Source organism: Myodes glareolus, chromosome 17 (assembly GCF_982192425.1).
Source record: "Myodes glareolus chromosome 17, mMyoGla1.1, whole genome shotgun sequence".
NCBI classification, from domain to species: Eukaryota; Metazoa; Chordata; class Mammalia; order Rodentia; family Cricetidae; genus Myodes; species Myodes glareolus.
Window position 1 is genome coordinate 64451592 of NC_142042.1, and position 25397 is coordinate 64476988.

General features: G+C 43.7%; 1 protein-coding gene and 1 pseudogene across 3 annotated transcripts; one reads left to right on the forward strand and one right to left on the reverse strand.

The window, feature by feature from the left end:
• The first annotated feature begins 6836 nt into the window (after positions 1–6836).
• Kplce (KPRP N-terminal and LCE C-terminal like protein) lies at positions 6837–8789 on the forward strand. Of its 3 annotated transcripts, XM_085677991.2 has the most exons (3): positions 6999–7021; positions 7683–8478; positions 8509–8789. In XM_085677991.2, exons 1-3 carry the CDS (start codon positions 7010–7012, stop codon positions 8613–8615), a joined length of 915 nt encoding a protein of 304 aa, XP_085534117.1. In that variant the 5' UTR covers positions 6999–7009; the 3' UTR covers positions 8616–8789. The 3 variants fall into 3 exon arrangements, with proteins under 3 accessions (XP_085534118.1, XP_085534117.1, XP_085534116.1); XM_085677992.1 differs by lacking the exon at positions 6999–7021 and adding an exon at positions 6837–6885 and having other exon boundaries at positions 7683–8789; XM_085677990.2 differs by having other exon boundaries at positions 7683–8789.
• A 1840-nt stretch (positions 8790–10629) lies between these two features.
• Positions 10630–11018, reverse strand: LOC125415057 (large ribosomal subunit protein eL31 pseudogene; annotated as a pseudogene).
• Positions 11019–25397: the final 14379 nt, after the last annotated feature.

The following is a 25397-nucleotide window of genomic DNA, read 5'->3' on the forward strand; positions in this document are numbered from 1 at the left end:
GTCATTCAAGCCTACCCCACCAAGATGTCATGTTATTAAATTTAAAGCAGTGCCAACCTCTCCCAAGTAGACCACTCCCTACTTATCCACCAAATATCCAGCCCCACGCTAACCGTCTCTTTTTCTGCTACAGTTCTGGTTTGGGGAATGGCTATGACTTCATCTCTGGGATCTACTTCAGCTTTGTGGATGGCAGCTGTTGCCTGAGGCACCACAGGCTCCACTGATTTCTTCATCACCGTCACCCACGGTAGAGCTCTGCCTGCTGTGGTAGTGGTGGTAGCCAGGGTTTCTAGGCAACAGCAGCACCAGTGGCCATCAGTCTGCGGGCTCTGGCTGCTTCTCTGAACCATGAGAAACACTGAGTTTCAGAATTGAAGATTTAAAGGGAGAAGGACAATTGCAGTCTGGTATTTGACTTACCTTTTCCTCTGACTTGGTGTAACCACAACCAACTGAGTAATCACGCAATGATTTCTTCTCAGCCCTGACCACCATCTGTGTGCTTGGGTTTGTATTCCTTTTGCCTCAGTCACTCTGTATATTCATCAGACTGTTGAAAAACACTGTAAATTACATAATTTGCAATAGTATATTTGTCATCAAGTTCCAATTTGAAATTTATATCACATTCTTTTATCTAAATTTTAACTTCATTTTTAGTAGAAACATAGACAGCATTTTGCTTGAACACCAAAAATTTGCCTGCTAATCATTAATTAATTTTTAATACATTTATAGAAATGTAGACTCTATACATTAAAATTAGATATACATTAAAAAATTAGAATTTTTCCAATATTTTTTAAAACAACTAATAAGGGCTAACTAGATTTCCAAGGGAATTTATTTGTTTTTAGTTAGTTTAGTTTTATTCATTGTTAGTGTGTGTGTGCGTGTGCACATGCCCATACATGAAAGCAAGTTTCTCCAACATTAGAAAGAGAACTATCATTTGACTTGACATGCCACCCCTGGGCACGTACCACCAAAGAATAAGTCAGCTTTCAATGGAGACACCCTCAGACCCGTGTTTACCACTGCACTGTCCACACAAGCAAAGTTACAGAATCAGGCTATGGGCCACAAGAGGATGAACGGATAAAGAAAATGTGGTATGCACACACAAAAGTCATAAAGAAGAATGAGACTGTGTTGTTTTCAGGAAAATGGAGTTGCAGATTCATGCAGCGCAGCATGTTAAGGGAGGGAAGCTGATCCCACAAAGGCATGCACCATGTTTTCTGCTTGCCCAGACTCTAGGGGGTGGAAAGGACTTGTCAGGAACATGGAAAGGAAGTAGAAAGTAGACGGGGCTAAGAAAGAGTAGCCAAAGGGTGAACATGATCAAATGATCATATATCACATGGATATTTCATAATAAAATTTTTTACTTTGTATAATTAATATGTGCTATAAAATGAAAACTTAATAGAGCAGCCCATGCCCTCCTGGGAAGCAAATGGGAAACTTCTGAATCGTGACAGCATCTCTCATTATTGGTGTTTCGCCCCTGAGGACTAAAGTACTGTTGTGATCCAGGCAGTTTTCAAACAGGTCTGTTTATAGTCATCTGCTGGTCAGATCTGAGATCTGTGGAAGTGTTTATAGTCATCTGTGGTCAGATCTGAGACCTGTGGAAGTGTTGCCCTGCCCCCCCCCCCAACTGTAAGGAGATCTTGGCCCAGGACTGCTGCAACTTTTGTACTCTGAGTTATTCTTCATCATCAACCTGACCAACCATGGAAACAATGTGTGTCTATGAGGTGTTTACAGGATAAACCTACTAAGGGATAATGAACATGGAACGTGGCCAGCACCATCAAGGCCGGCGTCCCAGATTTAAAAAAAAAAATGGCAAAGAGCAAACTGAGGACCAACATTCATTTCTCTCTGCTTCCTCACTGCAGACACCATGTGACCAGCTGCCTTATACTGCTGTCACACCTCTAGGTCGCAAAGGGTAGCATTAACCTTTCCTTCCATATGTTGCTTTGTTCAGGAATTTTGTCACAGTGTTGGGAGGAGTGACTCATACCAACTCTCTAGAGACAGAAGCAATGGTTATGCTAGATCTGAGCTTGAAGACCTGCCGACGCCTTGTAGTCAGGCAGAAAGCTCAAAAGAATTCACTCGGGATGGTGAGAACTGAGATGGCTATCTGAGTGGCTTGCCTGGTCTTTCCTAGAAAACCACTGGAATAAACCTGGCTTATTGTTGCTCCTCCCCTTGCCACCAGCTGAAGCTACATATTTGTTTCCTTTGCTTGTCAAATGTGTTTACCTTTTTCCTGGCTGGAGTGTGCTCTGTATTGCCTATACAGTAGAGGTGCTTCAGGATGTCATTGTCTTGCCATGTGAACAGACCACTCTAACTACTGGAAATAGAAGGGTCCAGCACAGTGGGCTTATTATGAAAGGATAGAGCAAAAACAGTCTTAGGCTTATTTGGAGATCGGGAACCATCAGGGACAGGCAATGTCACTCACATTCTTCTGTAGCCTTAGAGCTTGTTAAGTAGCTGTGATGGCGGAGGATGTGCCCTCATCAGCAGCCCTGGCATGGATGACTTATAGGACAGTATCGGAAACACTGGTTTTGCAGTTTCCAGAGTAACATATTGAGTGAGAAAGGGTGAGGGCCAAGGGGTGCTGTGGCAGTCCCTTTCTGAGATGCTAGTCATACAAAGCATCATTATTTCTCGTGATGCCCACCTGCTCCAGGCTCAAGAACACTGTCTGGATAGTGAGGATTCATAGATGCTGGTGCTTTAAGGAGACGAACTGATAATCTAATATTTATATTAGTAGTACCTAACTACTCAGCTGGGAAATTATGAATCATGCTAACCAAGAGGTTCCAACGAGCTTTTAAAATCCACTAGGACTTTCTACACAGAACAGGACCAAAGGCCAGATCTGATGACCTGTTTTAGGCCCCCTCCATCTCAGAGATGTTTTTCTCTACTTATTCTCATGTGAGTTCACTGGACTGTTATTGCGTAAGCCCAAAAATCCATGATCCTTGGAACTGCCAAAGGGATAAATGGGCGGAGGCTCTGGAAACTTGTTGGGATCTCCCCATGACTCATCTGGACACTGGTACCTGTCTCTGACTCCTCCAGCTCTGCCTTCCAGCCTACAAAGTGGGTGGAGTCAACCCACCCTCCTTTCCGCATGGCACATGGATGCAGGATCTCTCACCAATGATGTTGGGGTTACTTGAAGATGTCAAAACCATTAGTGAGAACCTCACCCCACAGAGCAGGAAGTGAGCCAATCAGAGCTCACAGTTGGCATGAGATCACGCAGATTGGCTAACGGCAGAGAAGAATCACTTTAACCACAGGAAGAGGGAAATTAATCTGGTCTGTGCTCTCATTGTAACAAATACTCACCCAGTCACCCATTCACTTCATTTATTTCATTAATATTTCTCAGGTCCTAAGATGAGATATGGTGATCAGTCATATTTACCAACTCCTCAGAATCTCAAACTAGTGCAAATAACTCCGTGGCCAGGTAAGCTGTGGGAGCATACATTTTGTGTGTGGAACAGACTCTTACAATCACCTCTTAGAACAGCCAGAGGTGCCAAAGAATTGTAGGACAAGAGGACAGTTCTCCTCATCTGTGTCCTGGAACGTAGCTGTCCTGTTGTGGCCATGTTCTGAAACTTGTGACCTTCTAAGTCATTGTCAATGCTGGGAACAGTACTACTCCAGGATACATTGACGGAAGCCATGCTGTGCCCTCCTAAACGAGGTCTTGCAAATGGAGCTCCTCATGGCTAAGCCTTTGGAGATTCCCACCCACTTGGCAAGGACCTGTGGAAATGATACTGGGAACCCCAGTGCTGTTTCCAGCGAGCACGCGTGCTTCAGGTCCTCCTGGCTTTTGCTTCGTCAGTCATGACTGTGACTGAGTTTTCTGGAAACAAGAGCCCCTTGGATGAGCCTTGGTTAATTTTTCTACAATTTTACAGGGGAATTAAACACTCTTCACAGTTTATTGATAATGACCCCTCCCTCTTTTTCTTAGAACACAGAAACCAGTTTCCCTAAGCTGACCGTGGCTGCCTCTACAGTTCCCCTGAGTAAGCAGGAGGAAGTCACCAAGGTTACTGATTCTTTCTTACTTAATTGTAAGAAGCAACTACATTCCAGGAATTTAGGAGATGGCTTCTTGAGAAATGTTATTAAAACCTATGGGAACATGTAAGGAAAAGCTAAAGGGAATGAAAGGTCAGATATCTCTCTGGTGCCAGGGCGTGAATGGTTAGACATGTTTTTCAGTTAAAATCCCTGTTCCTTGGAAGTAAAAGTATATGTAGAAACTTCTAGGAAGAATAGAAGCTTGGACCCAACAGTTACGAGTTAGGTATCAATCATTACCATTCTGAGAATGTATTAAAAAAGAACAGGACCATATAGTAAAACTGCTGCTCACATAAAAGCAATATGCAGGCCACTTAAAAATTACTAAGACCTGCACTGGAAACTTTTATTCTAGGTATGGTATCATACCCTCTACTGACTACAAAAATATAAAAGCACCATATTGCTAAAGATTAACTATAGGGCTTGAATATCTTTCATTTGTGTAACTACATGTCTGCTGCAGCCTGGGCGCAATACAAATAGGATGTGCGTGGTTAGATATAATCATTTGGCTTGCAATATAAAATTCAGCCTTAGAATGAGGTGAAGGTCAATTTATGCCTAGGTAAAGGTTAATTCATGCTAACATGTGGGGTAAAGGTTAATGAATGACAATAAGGGAGGGGGAAGAGGAAAAGAATCTAAAAGTGGGTAAGCGGGTAAATGTCAAGATTCTTAGATGCGGATTAGAGAGAAGTGGATTGAAACTGCTTGTGCTTGATTGCTTTAGAACTTGCAGATATAAAGATGGCTTGAGCCAGTCAGGGCCACTTGCTTGAATGACAGCTGATGGTCAGTGTCTTCATTCCCGCCAACTCCACACCTCCGCCCTAGGTTCCGGAACCCTGTTGGAGCTGGATTCTGGCACTACATACGATGTAGAGGACCGCACAACTGAAGCAGGTGGACGCCAATCAGAGGCAGCATGTCGAGGAGAAGACATAGACTCTGAGGTATTCATGCCTGGTCTTAAATTGTGGCTCTCTTAGGTTTAGTCAAGTGGTTTTTCACAGCTGTCTATTCATGTCCTCTTCTAGTTGAGCCATTATTGCAAAGACCAGATGATAAGCTATTTACGTGAGGAGCTTGACACCCCCATCCCACCCCAAGATACCATTTCTTTTCTCTTTCCTTGATTCCATGAAACATCAGGCGTCGGAAATAGCTGAGGACTCTACTGTCCTGGACCAACATCCCCCTTTACTTCTCCTTCCCCCTGACGGACAGTGGGTGTCACAGGGAGGATACATAGTATGCCAAGCCTACATGGGGACGGGAGAAGCTGAGAAGAGCCTGGACACTTTCCCCTTGTTTCCTCCACATTGTTCAGGAGAAGACTTTGTAAAACCCGAGTGGGGTGTGGCAGGGCCAGTGACCTAGTGGCACTTTGATTTTCTTTAGGAAAGAGTTCATGGGTTCTGGATAATGGATCCTTGGGAACTGGGGATCTATCTGGAGCCAATTTGGAACCACCTTCCACCTGAGAGGCCACAGTGACCTTGGGAAGCCTTGACAGGTTGATCTGAGGAAGTGGCATTTGAAATCAATTCCAGACACAGGCTTGGTTGCCTACCCGTAGCAGACATCACCCACTTCTCTCAGGGCTCAGTGAGAAGGTCATGGATTATGGGTCTGGATACTGATGGTGCTCTGTTGCCCACTGATAATGGTGACTACGGTGAGACATTTGGATTCCTGATTCTTATTTTCCTCTATAGCCTACTACACAGAGTTATGCCAAAGACTGTCTTTCTTTCTACATCTTCTATACTGAGAAAGGGAAATGTGGCTGGAGTTCAAAGATCATTCCATCAAGAAAGATACTATCTGGTAGTGATAAAGATCATGCCTGAGACAGCAGACCGGCTGCACTTGAATTACTCACTCATTTTGGATGCTTCGTAACTCCCTTTATCAACTTCAGGTCTCTGTGGCGTGCATCTGTCTCATAAACTTTTTGGCACATAGTAGCATTCAACCAAATGATAGATGTTATCATTATCATCACTCATGTTCATTTGTCTGGAATTCCTCCCAGCCTAAGTTCCTGGAATCTATTCCTGGAAGAGAGGCCCAGGAAAATAAGTTGAAGGAAGGCCATGGGAATGGAAGAAGCTGAGATGAGCCAATACAGACCTAAACCCTGGAGTTTGAGATCTTACAGCACCCATCCAGTTCCCAAACTACCTAAAATAACCTTTGGTTCATGGAATAAATAAGTTCTTGGGGATCTTTCTATCATTCTGAGTCAGAGCCTACCATGGCAAAGTCTTTCCCCAAGTAACATAGACTAGAAGAAACCACCACCAAAGTCCCCAGAAGAAATGTAAGTGTCAGGTTGAAAGGACATAGATTAGCTTTTGTCCCCGTGTATAAAATGTTGAGAGTCTCTATTGAACGACCCTATGAGCGACCATAGGGTGCGATTGCCCAGGAATGACTCATGGCTTCTAGGAAAAGGAAGACACTTGTTTCATGAAGAACAAGATGGCCGTTTATCTCATATTTAGGAAAACTCAGTGTCAAGTAGAGACATGCTCTGCCTCTGACTGAACAGCCAGACATACTGGGGTGGAATCTCACCAATGCGACACCAGCCCTTGTCCTCGTGCCTCAGCTGCTTCATTTAAATGGCATCAAATTGCTTCATTGCCACCCTATAAAAAGTCTCAGCCGGTGCCAGTTCCCAGAGCCTTGACTTCTAGTGTTGGAGTGCCAGGAGGAAAGGTAAGTCTTCGTCCCTGAGAGAGGGACTTGGCAAGAAACAGAATCCAGGTGGAGTTGCAGTGGCGTGCTATGGGATAAAGAATGAGCCAGGACTAGACACTGAGGACACCTATGAAGAAGCAGGATGCCATTAATGGTGGGAAGCTGAGACTCAGGCTGCAGAGGGGAGCGCCAGTCCTACATGGGCAGAGATTTCAGAGAACTGGGTTCCTCTAGGGGCATTTGTGCCTTCTCTTCTCAGTTCTCATTACTACTGAAGTGAACCAATATACAAGTGCTCCAATGGCGGGTGCTAGATACTAAATGTTGAGTCCGAGTTTTGCTCTGCCAGGTTCAGTTTAAGAGTCAAATTAGCCCAGGCACAAATATCTGCCCTCCCTGAGGACTTCCTGGATCAGAAGGGATAAGGAGGGATACTACTATGAACAGAAGTAGTGACGGAGGGTAAACTGGATGAAGAGTTATGCAAGACTGATCCACAACGCAGACACAGAAGTAAAGAGGGGAAACGTGGAGAGTTTGAAAGAAATGGGGTGGCTGTTTCAAGCCCTCTAGTTCCTAGTGTACGGCAGCCTCAGGGGTGAATGGTGACTAGTTCCAAATCACAGCCAGTTAAAGGTGAAAGAAGTGAGCCCGGAATCCTTGACTCTGCACCCACCTTACCGATGGACGGAGACAGGCTCTGGGTGCTAACTCTCAAAGAAACCTTTTTCAGATCACCCTCCCGGGAGGATGCCCTAAACAATTTTCTGGAAAACTTTCTACTCTTGCAGTTTTGATGAATCTTTTCTTTTCAGAATTTTCAAAACTGCAGCAGAATGTGTGACCAGCAGAAGCAGACGCAGTTCCTTCCATCTTGTGTGAAGGGTTCGGGACTTGGAGCCGGGCAAGGTGGCAGTGGTGCCGTTGGGAAAGGCCAGGTTTCAGGCTCCGTTTCAGGCCAGGCTTCCGGCCTCGTTGTTTCAGGTCCGGCTTCAGGCCAGGCTTCCGGCCTCGTTGTTTCAGGTCCGGCTTCAGGCCAGGCTTCAGGCCAAGTTTTAGGCCAGGTCCAAACTGTTTATGCTCCGGGACCTGCTCTCTGTCAGCCTCAAACCTTCGTGACATACTCAGCTCCGGTTCCCACTCAAACTTATGTGAAATATCAAGTTCCATGCCAGACCAAAACCTACGTGAAGTGCCCAACTCCCTGTCAGACATACGTGAAATGCCCAGCTCCATGCCAGACTACTTATGTGAAGTGCCCAGCCCCATGCCAGACAACCTATGTGAAGTGCCCAGCCCCATGCCAGACGACCTGTGTCAAATGCCCAGCTCCCTGCCAGACTCAGACGTATTATGTCCAGTATCCAGCGCCTAGCCAGGCCTACTACGCTCAGGCTTCTTCAGGTGGCTCAGGTTCTCAGGGCGGTGCCTCTGACCCATGCTCTGCTCCCTGCTCCATGAGTTACTGCTGTTTGGCTCCCCGGACCTTTGGGGTGAGTCCTCTGAGACGCTGGGTCCAGCGGCCCCAAGGATGGAACACCGGATCTTCCAGCTGCTGTGAAGGTTCCGGGTGCTGTAGCTCTGGAGGCTGTGGAGGCTGCGGCTCTGGAGGCTGCGGCTCTGGAGGCTGTGGTTCTGGAGGCTGCGGAGGTTGCGGCTGTGGCTCTGGGTGCTGCTGTTTGGGAATTATTCCCATGAGGTCCCGAGGTCCTGCATGCTGTGACAGTGGGGATGATTGCTGCTGTTAAGTACAAAGGGTCAGCTTTGCTTCCAAAATTCACCCCCTGCTATGTCTTCTGAACCCACCCATCCTCAGCCTCCATCAGCTCCCTTGGTCCTCCTTACTTGACCCCTTTATCAAGGCATCCTGCCAGAGTTAGCTTAACCCCCAAACTGTGGCATGAATAAAGCTCCGAATGCAAGCACAATGGCTCTTGTTGACTTCTTTGCTCGGTGTTCATGTTTCCCAGTACAGACCCTCGTGCTCCTCCTCTGGCCCTTGGTTTTCAGCTACTCGATGAAAGCTCTTAAAGGACAGCACAAGTAGGTTAAGCTGGTGAGCTCCCGGTCTGGGATACACACACATTCTAGAATGCTGGGAATAGTTTCATTGTAGTTAGGGAGTGGGTCTGTAGACTCTGAGTCTGTGGTCTGCTCCTTTCCTTTCTTCTGATTAATCTGCAGGCGTTGGGTCACAGCTCCTCAAGGGGGCGTGGATTTGGTTATTGTTGTTACGCAATCTTTGAGTTTCTCTTCCAGATGCTGGAGAGCTGTTAGAATCAGATCTCGGGAGCGTCATAGGATGGTACTGCTACCGTGAAAGTTTGATACTGGCAGGCTTTGTGTATTAAGATTTTTTTTCATTTATTAGGCGTTTCTTCTTTAGGATATGGGATATAGGCCTGAAGCAAGGACTTTGTTGAAGTGTGTAGACAGTGTTCAGGTCAGCCCTGACAGCAAGAAAGATCTCCAAGGTTGTGGGGTAAAGGGAACACTCCTGCATTTGCTGTTGGGAGTGCAAGCTGGCACAGCCCCTTTGGATATAAGTTTGGAGATTTCTCAGAAAATTAGAACAACCTTCCTCAAGACACAGTAATACCACTTTTGGGAATATATCCAAAGAATGCTCACAAGGACATGTGCTCAACTACGTTCATAGAAGCATTGTTTGTCATAGCCAGAACCTGGAAACAATATAAATGTCTCTTGACTGAAGAATGAATAAGGAAAATGTGGTACATTTACACAATGGAGTACTGCACAGCAGAAAAAAATAACGACATCTTGAATTTCGCAGGAAAATGGATGGAGCTAGAAAACATCATTTTGAGTGAGGGAACCCAGACACAGACAGACAATCATCATATATACTTACTCATAAGTGGTTTTTAGACATAAAGCAAAGAAAACCAACCTACAAATCACAATTCCAGAGAACCTAGACAACAGTGAAGACCCTAAGAGAAACATACATGGTTCTAATCTACATGGGAAGTAGAAAAAGACAAGATCTCCTTAGTAAATTGGGATCATGGGGACCTTGGGGGAGGGTTAAAGGGTAGGGGAGAGGCAGGGAGGGGAGCAGAAAAAATGTATAGCTCAATAAAATCGATAAAAAAGAGAAAGATCTCCAAGAGGAAGGAGAACTTTGTGTGACAAGCATCCTATGGATGATTTGGGATGATTTTTATGTCCAACGTCTCTAAAATGGTGGTGGATCCCAGAGATAGCTCAGTTGGTAAAATACTTCTTATGCAAGAGGAGTCCAATCCCCAGACCCCACATAAAAACTGTGTGGCATGCTGGCATGAATGCTGCATGGTAATCCAGTAATGGAGAGGTCAGCCAGCTTACTCTACCCAGTGAGTCCCAGGTCAGTAAGTGAGAGACCCTTTCCAAAAACAGCAACAACGAACCAGCGAGCCCAAGAAACAGAAACACACAAACAATATCAAGAACCAAGGTTGATAGCACCCCAAGGGACATCTGAGGCTGAATTCTGGCTTCCAAAGCTCTCCACAAGTGAACTTGTTCACCTGTGCACACACACTGACAAGCACATACAAGAGTAACTTCTATTCATAAGAACCACACAGGCCTGGCATATAGGAAACAATATATTTGGTGAATGCATAAATAAATGGCAAAAAGAGAGAGAGAGAGAGAGAGAGAGAGAGAGAGAGAGAGAGAGAGAAATAATGGGATATAATTAGGAAGGTTTTCTTTTTGACAGTTCTCCAACTGTATTTGAGATTCAGTAGGTTAGTTCTCATCCACATTGACTGTCTTTAGATTTTTGAATGTGGTAACAGGCATGTAAATTACCAATGTGTAGGGTTTGTGTGGTGAGTCCTCATCCTCATTACGTTTTCTGGACAAACGTACTCGGATATGGTATGGAACATTCCTTATTCCTTTGGCCCAGATGGCTTTATTGAGCCTGGTTCAATCCGCACATCTGGAGTACCCATCTCCTTCCTGGCAAATTTCCAGATTTCTTAGAGTGCCCTAGGAGCATGCTTCTTGAAGCCCACACCATGGATGCGCTTGGGAATGTTTACAGTGTATTCTTGGGTCACTGCCTCGTTGATGGCAGAACGGCCCTTCTTCTCACTACCCTTCTTTGTGGGAGCCATTCCACCGGGCCCAAGCTGGAAAAACTAATTAGGAAGTTTTTTAGGTATCTTCAGTGTCCTGTTGTCTTTGAAAGCTTAATGACCCATAGCTCCTTAAATCATATGGCATCTCTCCATACAGCCCCTCTAAGCTTGAGTCCCCTCAGAGTCAGGAATAGACTGGTCCGGGACCTTGTGTCTTCGTGTTCCATCAAGTGATACCTGCAACCAGGGATAGAGCGCTGCTTACTCTGCAATGTGACGCTTTTCTGTATTAGTGGTTTAACAGCTATGTAGATAGCATCAGCAATATTTTCAATAGTTTCCTTTTTCTTAATTTTTTTTTAAATTTAAATGCATGTATGTGTGCCTGGGTGAGTTTAAGCACATGTGTGTGTAGTGCCCACAGAAGCCGAAAGGGAATTGGGTCTCCTGGAACTGGAATTACAGGCAGCTGTGAGCTGCCGTGTGGGTACAAGAACCCAGGTCCTCTGCAAGAGCAGTAAACACTCTTAAATATCGAGTCATCTTTCAAATACCTCTTTTCCTTTTCTTATACTAGGTAAGGGTATTTTTTTTCCTGCATGACTTGCTGCATTAAAAAGTATCTCTGGAACTGGAGTTACAGACAGTTGTGAACTGCTATTACATGGGTGCTGGGAACCAAGCCTGGGTCCTCTACAAGAACAGCAAGTGCTTTTAACCACTGGGGCGTGTCTCTGACACTCTCTCTTTTCTGGTGTTTATGCTTTGCCCATACTTACATTACTGTCTACCAATCTGTCCACTTCTGTATCCATCCATCCACACATTATAGGCTAGGATCCATAGATGAGAATATACGGCTGTTTCTGAATTTGACTCACCTCAGTTAGTATTATACTTTCCAGACCCATCCATTTTCCCTTTAAATTCTGTGGATGTACTGCTGAATATAGCAAATGTTAAATGTTACTTAGGGCAGTGCATCTAATTGTATCCTGTTACTTCTAATATTCCATTGTCCACCCAGTTGAGTTATCTAACTAGGTTCTAGCTATTGGCCTTTTTGTCAAAACAAGTTTTCCATATGCAGCCCTGGCATGCTTAGACCATGTATATAGACCAAGTTGGCCTTGAACTTAAGCTGGCGGTCCTCCAGCTCCTGCTTCTTGAGTCCTGACATCAAAAATGGGGAAGGACCATATATGGGTTCCTATATTCTACTTTAAGGTCTCTTCCTCCTCCTTCGTTAAAACCTCTAGGATGTTCTCAAATTTTACATTGAGATATAGCATACATTCAGAAAAGTGCACGGATTACATGTGCTATCCTCGATCCATGAAAGTTTTTTTCACTTTGAAAGTAAAGTCCCTAACCCCCATGAAGACACAAGATAGAACAGATTATCAATACTTTCTACAGCCAACATCTTCAGGAAAGCCCTGCTATGTGTTAGATGGACAACTAGAAAAGAAATGCAGGGTGTTTAGCCTTCCAAGGCACCTGAAGTAAGTGCTCAGGAGTTCCTCACAGTGGACCCAACACTGGATGTCAGAGATCCCTGTTTTATGAAGACTTCAGAAGACCAAACAGTCAGAAGCCAGAGCGTGGCTGCTCTCAGGAACACGGCCATTTTGTAAAGACTATAGGCAACACACACACCATATTCCTAAGGATTCATCAATAATTAGATATTGAAATCTATTTGAATGCAGGTAATATTTTGGAGTTTACAGGAGAGAACATGAAGAATTCAATATTCTAATAAAGGGATGTGATTATCGATCTACAATGATTGCTATGAAGGAGGACTCCAAGTATCGTGTAATTGATCCTGGTCGGGAGGACAGAATGAGATGTCTCAGAGAACGTGTAGCTTTTCTGGATGGGACAGAACTCTCAGCTGGGAGGGAAGCTCCTCCCTGCAGAGGTGGGTCATACATGGAGTTCTGTGCTAGGAGCCTCAATACATTCAAGGGTTTGACTGACAGAAGAGGGGGCAGGTGGCCAGCAGGGGAGGCCGCATAGCACTGGTAAGATAGCCGGAGTCACCAGAGGGATATAAGCCGCTGCTCTGAGGATGCAAGGATGCAGGTGACAATGTCTGATGCTCTAACTTTATTTCTCTATACTGAAAAAAAAAACCCCTCAGATTTTAGTACAAGTGAACATATCATAAAGCAATTACACAATAACATTTGTTTATCTTATTCTCTCTTAGGCCCAAATGTAACTATTGTTGTGTCTAGTTGGCACAACTGTAAAGTTACAGGTTGGGGTAAGGGCCAATATTAGGTGATACTACATTCTGGTATGAGTACATGACCATAACACTTTTATTTCTAAAACTGATGGGATAAAAATGTAGCCTTCTAAGTATTTGGTTTCCGGGGATCTTTAGGCTAATCAAAATGCTAGCCTGCGTTTTATAACTTAAATCGCCATATGCCACTTCTTATGTAAAATAACTGTGGTTTCCTGCCACAACACATATTGGGAACTTAACAAGGAGTGTTTTGAGGGACTCTCTAAACCCAGGCCATAGCACCAAATCCCTGTGAGGGGGGAAGTGTCTCCTTGGACAGGCCATGCTGCTGTGTGTAATCTAGCATGAGTTACTTACCACAGATTTCTGGAGTAGGGAAGTCATCTGAGTAGACTACCAACTCCTCTGCCTGGGACAGGATAGTTTTTATACCCCCACCCCAGGATGATGGCTCCATAAAATCCCTAACAAGTAAAGCTAATGTAGGCAGATTCAACATTCCCTAATCTAGTAAAAACATAAATATATATTTCTGAGTCTTACACACATACAAATCTATGGTCAATATTGTAAAGAATCCATAAGAAAAATCCCTCAAATCTGCTAATTCTTATCACCTAGGGGGGAAAAGTAGAAAATAATGACCATCAACAAATAGTTGAGGGCCTTCTGTATACAGGTTGTTGTGTGGGTCACTATGGATGTGGTATCCTCTTTCAGAGCACTGAGACAGTTGGTCTGAAGTGACTAGGAGTCTGAAGGGAGCAGATGATGGCTCTCTGGTAAGAACTAGATCTGAGCAAGACTCTGTGACTCTAGGCAGGAAACAGGACCTCTGTGTTCAGGGTCACCATGATATCACCTACAATAACACCTAGAACATCTTAGGAACACAGTTGCAGCTTCCCTCCCAGGACTGCAAACAATAAATATGCATGTCAGCTTAGAGAGTAAGAAGAGGAGAGTCAGATCAAAAGCACGAAAGCGTTAACATGATTGGAAATCCTTTGTTATGTAGTAAAACGCAATGAGAGACTTTTGTTGTAGTTACAAAGATAAATCATTTAACCCTGCAGTGCTCACTTTCCAGCCTCTTGCCCCTGTTCGTATCCTAAGTCTTCCACAAACTCCTTTTGCAACACTGAATAAATCACATCCTTGGGCCTAAGTTTGCTCTTCTGTAAAAGAGTGATTTCAAGGGAGATGTGGCCTTTGTAGCTTGAATAGACTGGATTTTAATTCTCTGACTCTTCCTCAAAGATCACAGAGACTATCTTCCTAAGATACTGGAAACAGGACAGAGGTGTGGTTGGTAACTACAAGTACCACTGAAAGGGGAAAGAGTAGCAGAGTCAGAGCTTGGCAGTAAGGGGGATCTGGACCAGGTCATCAGACAGAAACTGACCAGACTATCTCATCATCAGATGTCATTCCTGTATCCCCACCCAGCTGATGGTAACTCATGACCCGATTTGCACATCAGCTGGGTGAGGCAGATGGGTGTTGAGCTAGGCTGTGGCGCAGGGGAAAAGAGGGGGTGGAATAGAATGCACAGCACCAAGGGCCGGGAAGGGCAGGCAGTGAGGACACGTGCCAGGCCCGTGTACTGCACACGTGAATCTGCAGGAGACCTGTCCATCACTCTGCTAGCCTGAGCACTCTGAAGGGAGAACTGGGCCTTATTGGCTGGAAATCACCAAAGACGCACATTCGATGACACTCAATATATTCTTGTCAAATAAAATAGTGACTCTTTCTACTTGTGTGTCTGCTCTGTGGGGAGTTGATTTTGATGATCTCAGTGACACCATAAAAGACAGCTTCTGTGGCTTCCCCACACACCCCCTCTATGCCACGGTGCCAAGCACTCCATCCCATTCCTGGCCTGCAACCACAGGATGGGTGCTGTCTCTACTGCTTGCTCTTTCTTTATTTCCTTCTTGATGATTTCTTTACCTGATGCCGCAGCGTGTATCCATTCCTTTACTGCTTTCCTTCTGTTGGGTCCTCGGGGCCTGTGTACCATCTGTGTACCCACAGTGAGAAGAGTGTCTGGAGCAGAACACTCAGACAAGCAGCACTGCTTGTTGGCGAATGGATTCCGCATGTTACCCGGGGAACAGGCACAAGTTTTATCCTCACCCAGTGAGCTTCTTGCGGCTAAGTAGCTGACCTGAAGTCACACCAGTAGCTCAGATTTTAACCCAGCTTTACTTCAGAGCTTTGCTTTCACCACTGTCTGGCTGTGTTCTCTGTTCCTGAGCTCAGGTTCTTACAAGAACACCGGTATGTAGCACCAGAAATCTGCTTCCTGTTAAATAAACAACACCACACTGTGCCTTTTAGTTCTCCAGGTCTCCTGTAAGTACTGGCAGTAATGCTAACCAAAAACTTCAAGGCAAAATCTGGCTTTCACATATTTTGAATTAGAAAGCAACTTTAAATCCATTGTCTTACTCAAATAGTAGCCACGTGCAACAGTGAATGAAATAATAACATCATCGCTGTCATTATGTGGTCACAGCAGAGGAAACTGAGATAGACGGCAGCTACACTCAAGATGTAGTGTCAGAGGATGGGCATGCGATCAGGCCAGACCCAGAGCAGGAGTAATAAACAGGACTCACCCCTGGGTTCCTTCCTAGCCCTGTCCTCTCTTTCCCATCCTTCTGTTCTTTGTCTTCCTTTATTTTCATGTCTTTTACATTTCAAAGGCTCTGCAGATTAAGCCCCTCTCTTCCAAGACTGATCTCCCAAAACCCAATAGAATGTGTAGCACCAAGCACTGGAAGGGCAGGCAGTGAGTGATGCTCCTGGGGATACCTGTGCCCAGCCTTGTGGCCGCCCCACGTGGAAGAGAGGCTGCACGAAAAGCTTACTGTGAAACTCAGGCCAGATAGGAGCATAACTTTAGCAAAAGATGGGTTTCTTATCTGAAAAATGTAAACTTGGGAATCATTGAAAGTCTGGGCGCAGATGCACCTTCCAGGTGTCCTCGTTTCTAGGGCAGTGAGGTTGGGTGATGGGAGCACAGCCACGGGTTCATGTAGTTGGTTCCCTATGAAGACTAGGAGAGATCGTGATATGTCTGGGATTGTGCTATTATACTTCCTATCCTGTCTGGACACTGTCTGGGTGTCTAAAGAGAACCACAAGCTGCATATGGCTCAGTGAATGACAAGTGTACCCTCCCTCTGAGTAGATGAATATTTTTAGTGTCAATCATTTCTAGATATTGACTAACAGACGCATAAGAACTTGAGGATCTGTGGAAGCTGTGTTTCTGTCTCTGTGGTCCCCAGAACACCAGGGTTTAGGTAGGGAATAGTGGCGGGCATAGAGGAAAGTGAAGTTAGCAGACTGTGCATATGGGTGGAGAGTTAATAGGAGAGAAGTAAATGTCATATTTTCAGCAAAACCATTTACTAGCAATTTTTCTATGTCTTCTTTCTAACCTCTTCCTCTTCTCTAGTCCATTCATTTTTATAATGGTATTGCTGTTTTTACTCTACCTTGTTATGGGAAACCACAAGAGTCTGTTAAAGGGTCTCAATAATTGACTTAGGTATAGGACAGGGACAAACACTCACTGATACAGAATCGATTAGCCACCGCTGCAGATCCAGCTGCCCGGATCCAGTTGCTCTGCCCAGGGGTGAAGAACATCATCAGCAAGCAGCCTTTCTGCCACTTTTTCCACTCAGACAACCCAAGAGAGCAGGAGAGTGCAAGAGCAGGCAACCCTCTCCATTAGTTTATCAGCTGCCCTGCCGGCAGACACGACCATGCCCTAGGGCTTGCTACCCCAAGTCTTTGGCTAAACATATCCAAATCCCACCACAGTATTGCTATTTTTACTCTACCTGGCTGCTGTCTGCCATGGAGGATTAAGACAAGAGTTTATAGCTGAATTTTGAGCTTCGGATATATAGAATTCCGTCACAGAGCTGTCCTGCCAAAAACAGTGTATTAGTATCTCAATCTCTGACACCAGAGCTTGTCCTTTGGGACTGGAGCTGCTAAGGTTATAATTTCAAGGACGGAAGAACATTGAGTTCATTTAAAGGGAAGAGATTAGAATTTTAGCTTTGTAAAAGTCTTAATTGTCTTTTGCATTGTCTTTATTATAGAAAAAGTTTAATTAAAAATATATGCTTTTTACTCAGTGAAGGGGGTACATACCTTTAATCCCAGCATTCGGGAGGCAGAGGCAGGCAGATCTGTGAGTTCGAGGCTAGCCTGATGGTCTACAGAGCAAGTTCCAGGACAGCCAGGACTGTTACACAGAGAAACCAGGTTTTGAACTTCCCTGAAATGCCTTTAATTGAATAGACTTCCATCACTCTCGCTCCTCCCTCCAGTCCCTCCCAGCGAACTTCCCTCGAAGCCCTCCCATGCCACTCAGTCTCAAATTGATAGCAGTTTTGATTATTATTGTCATCCCCCCACATACACACAACCTTCTAAGCCCATTTTTATTGTTTGTGTGTATATACAGCAAATGGACACTATTACAGGAAACCACAACTAGACGTGATGGAGTGATTGATAGAGTATGTCGAATGCAGTTTCAGCTTTACATCTCCTGTGCCAATGGCTCAAGAAACACTAAGGAAGAGACTGGAGTTTCATGAAGCCTGCTGTGGAATAGCCTGTAAAAGGAGCGGCGGGCTGTGTCCCGCCACCTGGCTCCCAGCTAGCTTTATCCGAAATAATTGCACAGAAACTGTATTCTTTTAAACACTGCTTGGTACATTATCTGTAGCCTTTCCTTTTTTTGGCTAACTCTTACATATTGGTCTAACCCATCTCTAAAAATCTGTGTAGCACCACTAGATGGTGGCTTACCAGGAGCATGTTAACCTGCGGCTGTCTCGGAGAGGAGAGTCATGGCGTCTGCCTCACTTCCCCTCTTCCCAGCATTCTGTTCTGTCTACTTCACCTACCTATGTTCTGACCTATCAGGTCAAGCAGTTTCTTTATTAATTAACCAATGAAAGCAACACATAGAAACAAGGCTCACCTACATCAATAGCCCTTCCAGAAACTGGTTACAGAAACAAGTCCTGAACAGTGGCTATATCAACAGACATGTTATTAGTGGGAAAGGGAAAGGTTCATAGGATCCCACTCCTAGAGAAGAACTACGTGCCAAATAATAACAAAAAAGAGAATTAGCCCCTCCCAAAGATGAGCTCCCTTACTGGTTGACCAAAGCAGAATGAAAGAGCTTTAATTGGCACAGAAGACCACTTCCTAAGTATAACCCCAGCAGCACAGACACTGAAAGAAACAATTAATAAACTCCTGAAACAGAAGCTTCTGTGAGGCAAAGGACATGGTCAACAAGATAAAATGAAAGCCTACAGAATGGGAAATCTTTCCCAACCCCACATGGGACAGAAGGCTGATGTCCAAAATATACAAAGGACTCAAGAATTTGGTCATCAAAAGAACAAATAATCCAATGGGAAAAAAATGGGATACAGATCTAAACAGAGAAAGCTAAAATGACTAAGAGACACTTAAGAAAATGCTCAAGATCCTTAGCCATCAGGGAAATGAAAATCAAAACAACTCTGAGATTCTATACTACACCTGTAAGAACGACCAAAATCAAAATCACTGATGACAACTTATACTGGAAGGATGTGGGGTAAAGGGAACACTCCTCCATTGCTGGTGGAAGTGCAAGCTAATATAGCCCCTTTGGATATCAGTATGGTGATTTCTCAGAAAAGTAGGAAACAACCTTCCTCAAGACCCAGCAATACCATTTTCGGGTATATAGCTAAAGGATGCTCAATCATACCACAAGGACATGTGCTCAACTATGTTTATAGCATCATTGTTTGTTATAGTCAGAAACAGAAAACAACCTAAATGGTTAAATAATGGATAAGGAAAATGTGATACATTTACACAATAGAGTACTACACAGAAGAAAAAAATAATGACATCTTGAAATTTATGGGCAAATGAATGGATCTAGAAAACATATTGAATGAGGTAACTCAGATTCAGAAAGACAAATATCATATGTACTCACTCATAAGTGGCTTTTAGACATAAAGCAAAGAAAAACCAACTTACAATTCACAACCCCAGAGAATCTAGACAACAAAGATGACCCTAAGAGAGACTTACATGGATATAATCTACATGGAAAATAGAGAAAAACAAGATCTCCTGAGTAAATTGGGAGCGTGGGGACCATTGATGAGGATAGAAAGGGAGGTGAGAGGAGGAGAGGGGAGTGGAGAAAAATATGTATCTCAATAAAATCAATAAAAAATAAAGATCTAATCTTTCAATTTGAGGGAAAAAATCACAAATTATATGCAGACTTTATTCTGTATCACATAATTTATAACCACACATCCTTTTTTTTTTTACATTCTCTAGCGTCAGGAGATTAAAAAGGTTGAAGAAAACAATTTGAGAATTTCTTCAAAAGATCAAAGAAAGTAAAGATATCACCAAACTTTGGAAAATATGTTGAGATCTACTCAGTAAAGACCAAGAAAGACAATTTTCTTTGGGAAACTCTGAAAGTTCTAGAAACGTGTCAGTGTGGATAACCTATGCATTACTACTGTTGGCCTTTGAGTGCTGTTTGAGAACAACATTGGTCAAACTCAATGAGAAAGAAGTGTGTGTGTGTGTGTGTGTGTGTATATGCATGTGAGTGTGCGCCTGTGTGTATGTGTGTGTTGTGCGTATCTATGTATGTATGTGTGCGTATGCATGTGTGTGTGCACGTGTGTGTATGTGTGTGTGTGTGTGTGTGTGAGAGAGAGAGAGAGAGAGAGAGAGAGAGAGAGAGAGAGAGAGAGAGAGAGAGAGAGAGAGATCTGGCCAAAAAATAGTACAGAATTTTCCTGAGATTCAAGCTTGCAGGCTTGTCAAGGTTTCCATCATGGTTTTCCAGGGCTTAATGTGCTAGGATTTGTGGAAGAGTTTCCTGAAAGAGAATCGCAACCCTCCTCCTCTGAGGGATGGAGTGAATACCTCCCCCCTATTCTCATGCCCTTTGTCCCATCTATCTCCTTGCTGTCACAGATCAGCAGCCCTGCCCTGTACCTGAGGCTCCCCAGACAGTGCCCCTTGTGCTATAGCATGTATGCATGGTTTGTGGAAATGTTTTCATGCTTCTACAACCTGAGCTGAGGTAAAGAAGCCCTCTGAAACCAGTGGGCACAGTTTAAAGGTGGGGAGGATGCAGAAGGATCTGAGGCAGTGAGTCAAATGTGAGATGGAGGGAGTCAGAAAGAAGTTCATGAGCACTTCATGGTGAATCAGGGAACCTTCCCAAGGATGTGTTCTGGGTGTTTGTATGTTTCCCTAGCTATATGATTTATGTCAGTAAAGGGCCTATCAGTTTTTATTTATTTAAAATTTCCATGCATAGTTATAGCAAATAAATCTTCCACTACAAAGATTTCAAAGGAAGAAGTCTTCAGGAAAGGGGATAGATATGCAATACTGCATATAGCTTTGAAGTTAAAAACCCAATTTTAAGTCTCAGGCCCACTACCTATTGGTGAAATTTGGACAAGTTACTTAACCTGATTTTCCATATTCCTTTATTCAAAACTGAAAAATCCTAATTATCATTTTACATGTCACTGTTAGGATTAGGTGAACCAAAGCAGGCAGCGTGTAAGAGAGTCCTCTTAATTATTGCTGCTGTCTGAGTCGGTGAAAAAAAAGACAAAAAGCCCAACCATCTATTGATACAGGTATAAATGGATGTGGAAGAGAAGCCTAGGACCTGCCTCTGTCCTCTAGCACAGAGATCTCTACCCATCTCCCTCTAGGTTCAGCATCTCTGCAAAGCATGGTTCAATAGACCCATCCCCCTCTCCCCATTATACACCTGCATAAGCACGTCAGGACATGTTATTTGCTTATTTACATTTCATTCCCCCAGAAGTCTGCTTATAAATAAATAACTCTGTGGAAAATGAATTTGTATTCTTAATTGCTGGGTGGAGCTACACCTTCATTGAGAAACAGGTGCCTCCACAAGAACAGATGGGAAAACACTCTGCATGCCCCTCCTTCTACACACCATCCTCATGGTTCAGAGTAGGGCAAAGAGAAGCCCCATGAAGAATGTTAGGTCTTATTGCACCAAGGAAAACAAAATTCTTTAATTACAATGAGAAGTTTTTGTCATAATTTTATCTTAATCTTTTGGATAATTATGTGTTTGTGTGTTAGCAATGAGTATGTGCATATGAGCACAGGAACCCCAGGGAGCAAGAGACATCAAGTCCCCTGGAACTGGACTCACAGTCAGCTGTGATCTGCTCTGTGTGGGAGCTGAGAATTCAACCCCAGGCTTCTAGGACAGCAGCAAGCACTCTTCTTAAATCCATACAACCCACAGAATCATTAATTCAATTAGAGACTCATGTGTGGTCCATTTGCTTTATGTCAAGATCAGAGATATGTCCGGGTGGTGGCGGCACAAGCCTTTAAAGTCAGCACTCAGAAAGCAGAGGCAGGTGGATCTCTGTGAGTTCAAAGCCAGCCTGGTCTACAGAGAATGAGTTCCAGGATAGGCTCCAAAGTTAAAGAGAAACCCTGTCTCAAAAAACAAACAAACAAACAAACAAACAAACAAATAAACAAAACCCACTGCTTTGCTGGGTGGTGGTGGCACTCGTCTTTCATCCCAGCACTTGAGAGGCAGAGGCAGGTGGATCTCTGTGAGTTCAAGGCCAGCTTGGTCTACAAAGCTAGTTCTAGGACAAGCTCCAAAACCACAGAGAAACCCTGTCTCACAAAAAACAAAAAACAAGCAAACAAATCAGAGATGTATATGTCTCCCTCATATCACTTTATATCATAATCTCTTCTTCACTACTTGATGTAATTGCTGTTTGAACTATGTAGAAACATTTGAATTTTGCAGAAACTTTTGTCCTCTTATTTGCCCCATTTTTACACAATTAGATATTAGTTTTTCTGTATGCAACTCTGCACATTTTTATCATGTAGTCTTTATCTACAGACAGCCACACCTTGGTTTCCCGAAGAACAACCTTCTCTGTAATGACTACTTTCTGCCGTGTGTTTAAGTCAGTGCAGTACTTGTTTGTATTCTAGATGGAAAGTTTTGTAGATATGTCTTTGAAGATGAGGGTGGCTTCCAGTATCTCCCAAACCTGTGTGCATCTAATGTGACACTTTGTATGCAGAGTGTTTAACAGATGCCTCAGAGTCAGCCATGCCTCACCCTCATTCTTTTGCTATCTTCATAAATATCAGCCAATGGTTTTAATTGAAAGCACCAAGAAAAGTAGGACAAATTAACATCCTTAATCATATCAGTTTCCCCCCATGAAGTTAGGGAGTCTTGCTGGGCCACCTCCCCTAGTAACCATCAGCTGCCAACAGTTCCACAGAAAGGAGGGGGATATATGTGCCCTTTGTTCACCTATGTTGGAATGTTGACTGGCTTGTTCTTGTATCAGCCATATGCAGGTAGGTAACTACAGCTGCTAGGAGTTTGTGGCTATAACGTCCCTACCATATCCAGAAGACATTGTCTTGCAGCAGTGTTCCCCAAGCTCTGACTCTTACCATCCCCCCTTCTGCATGTCCCCTGAGCCTTGTCGGGAGAGATGTGATATAGTGTCTCTTTGTGACTGAGCACGCCACACACACTGCACTCCTCACTCTGTCCAGTTGTTAACCTTTTTGTCAGTTGCACAGACACTTCTGGTAACTGAGCTGCACTAACCTATTGGTATAGATGTTTGCATTTGGAAGGCAGTTTGATTCTATTTCATTTTCACAATAGTAGGTTCAAACCTGGGGCCTGTGAGCTCTAAAGCTACGTGTTCTTGGCCAGATTATGTATAAAGCTAGAGTTTTCTCCCACGGGGTAGAGGCCTAAATCCTATTATAAAGCAGCTGATTATCTCTATAACATTCATACTACTATTGCAATTTACTAGGGTGGTCATTATTGTATTTCATAGGGTTCACAGAAAGCTATCATTTCCTTCTTTCATTTTAATCTCATGTTCTTCTATTGCTAGTTCCAGTTTCTCTTGACTGAAGATATAGAGTCAATATCATTGAAGTTGCCATTGGATTTTGAATAATGCTCTTTTTAAAATTCATATGTTCTTAAAAGTCAACTTTTTTTATCTTGAAAAAGGGCATTTCTCAAAAACCAAGCCCTTTCAGTTGCTCTTGTTCTTTGACTTAGTACCACGGATCTGAAGACTGATTTGCCATGGCTACCTCAGTAGCTGTGTGTACTACAACAGCCTCAATTTCCTTACTCTTACTCAACATTCATCTCTTCCATCATCTTTCTAAATCAGTGGTCTTTGCTTTCCACAGACACACTGCTTTTCGAAATTACCAACTGGTTTTAGCTCTCACTGTTGCACTAATATGGATATCACTCTCGGATCTGCTTCTGCAGTATTTGACAATTTGACCCCTATGAGGAGTTTTGAAACATTCTTCCTAATTTTTTTCCAGAATGTTATGGAGTTTTATTTTTCTGATTTTTTCCAGCTAACCATCTTAATTTTCTTTCATATATTCCTTAAATGTATGTTTCCTACTTTAGTTTGAATAGGCTGTGAGTGTCCCCTATGACTTCCTGTTGACATTTGACCTCCTATTGTGAAATATTAAGAAGATTGAAACAATAGGGTAAGATGTTTACAGATGTGACCTTTGGAAAGCAACCAGCAGTAGCAAAAGACATTGGAGATGGAACTGTTTACTAGGTCCTGGTGACTTCAGAAGGACAGAGGGAGAGCATGTACACAGATCAGTGGCCTGTCCCTTGCCATGTGATGCCTTGAACTTCCTGGAATTGCTAGCAAAAATGGCAGAGCATCTTCACAGGCCCAAGTAAACTGTTTTTTTTTATGTGTAATAGGTGTTCCACAGCAAAACAAACCAGATCAATCTGTCTTCTTTACCCACCCCTTGAAGACACCACCTCTCAGCATTTGTCCTTTCCTTTAGTCACTATATCTATTTGCACATTTTCACATAGCCATTTAATTGCCACAATTGCTGTAGCTGATGTCCTTCTGTGTGTGTTCCTATTAACCCTTGACAGACTCCTGCCACAGGATGGCTGTTCTCTCTTGAATGAGCACCCAGAGGCATGACAAGCTTGCTAACTGTGGCGATCACCTCCTCTCCCTGGCAACGTACCCCGTGCTTGCTAGTTAGTGCTGCGGAATTGCAGTGGATGATCCTATCCCGCTTGTCTTATTGCATTCACCTTGCCAGTGTCTGCTGAAAGCAGGTAATAGCTCACTAACACAACAGTGCTAACTCTCGAGAAGTTTCAGCTCACTGCTGAAGCACAAGCCCATAGCAACCTCGAAAACAAAGTTAATATTTGCCTCTCTCCTTGTCCCTCCTCATGACAGCTATTCCTTGTGCTCTGCAGATCCAGGCCCATGGGATCTCAGGCCTTTAGCTCCTACATCTCATGGATTCCTTTGGATTCGTACTTTGCCACCCCAGTCTCATTCCTAGAGTGTTATCCATTCAGGTAATTAATCTCAAGAATTAATGTCTGGTATTAGTAGAAGTGACACTCCATCTTTCTGGAATTCTGTCTTGCGTCAATGGACTCTGAATCCCAAAGGTTTGCTGGGTTATTAACTGAGTCTCTCTCAACATGGCATGAACATAGGTCTTCCTCTTTCTCGAAGGCTAATCCTCTTCATAAGTTTGCTGCGTCAAGCACTATACAATGTGTGTGGAATCCACAGGTAACTAAAATATATCCTACCTTCAAATGGTTAGAAAGACCGTGAAGCCACTAATAGAAAGAGCTATAAGGAGCCAAACAGAAGATCTAGGTCACATGACAAACTTACTTGTGAACCATTGCTTGCATATTCATGCTCTAAGACTGTAAGTTCCTCATGGCAATCATGTCATCTTTTTGTCATTAATATCTTGCAAAGTTATGGGCCTAAGTAATAGAGATGATCCATCGTCACTGGCCTGGTAAATGAATGATGCTTGAAGGCGGCATGGCAGGCCTGTAGTGGATTTGGTGAGCAGATATCTGTGGCGTCTCTAACCTCAAAAGTCTCCTCTTGGACTGGTCCCAGAGATTCTGGAGTTCCAGAGCAGGGAGTAGGAGAAGAGTCATCCTCATG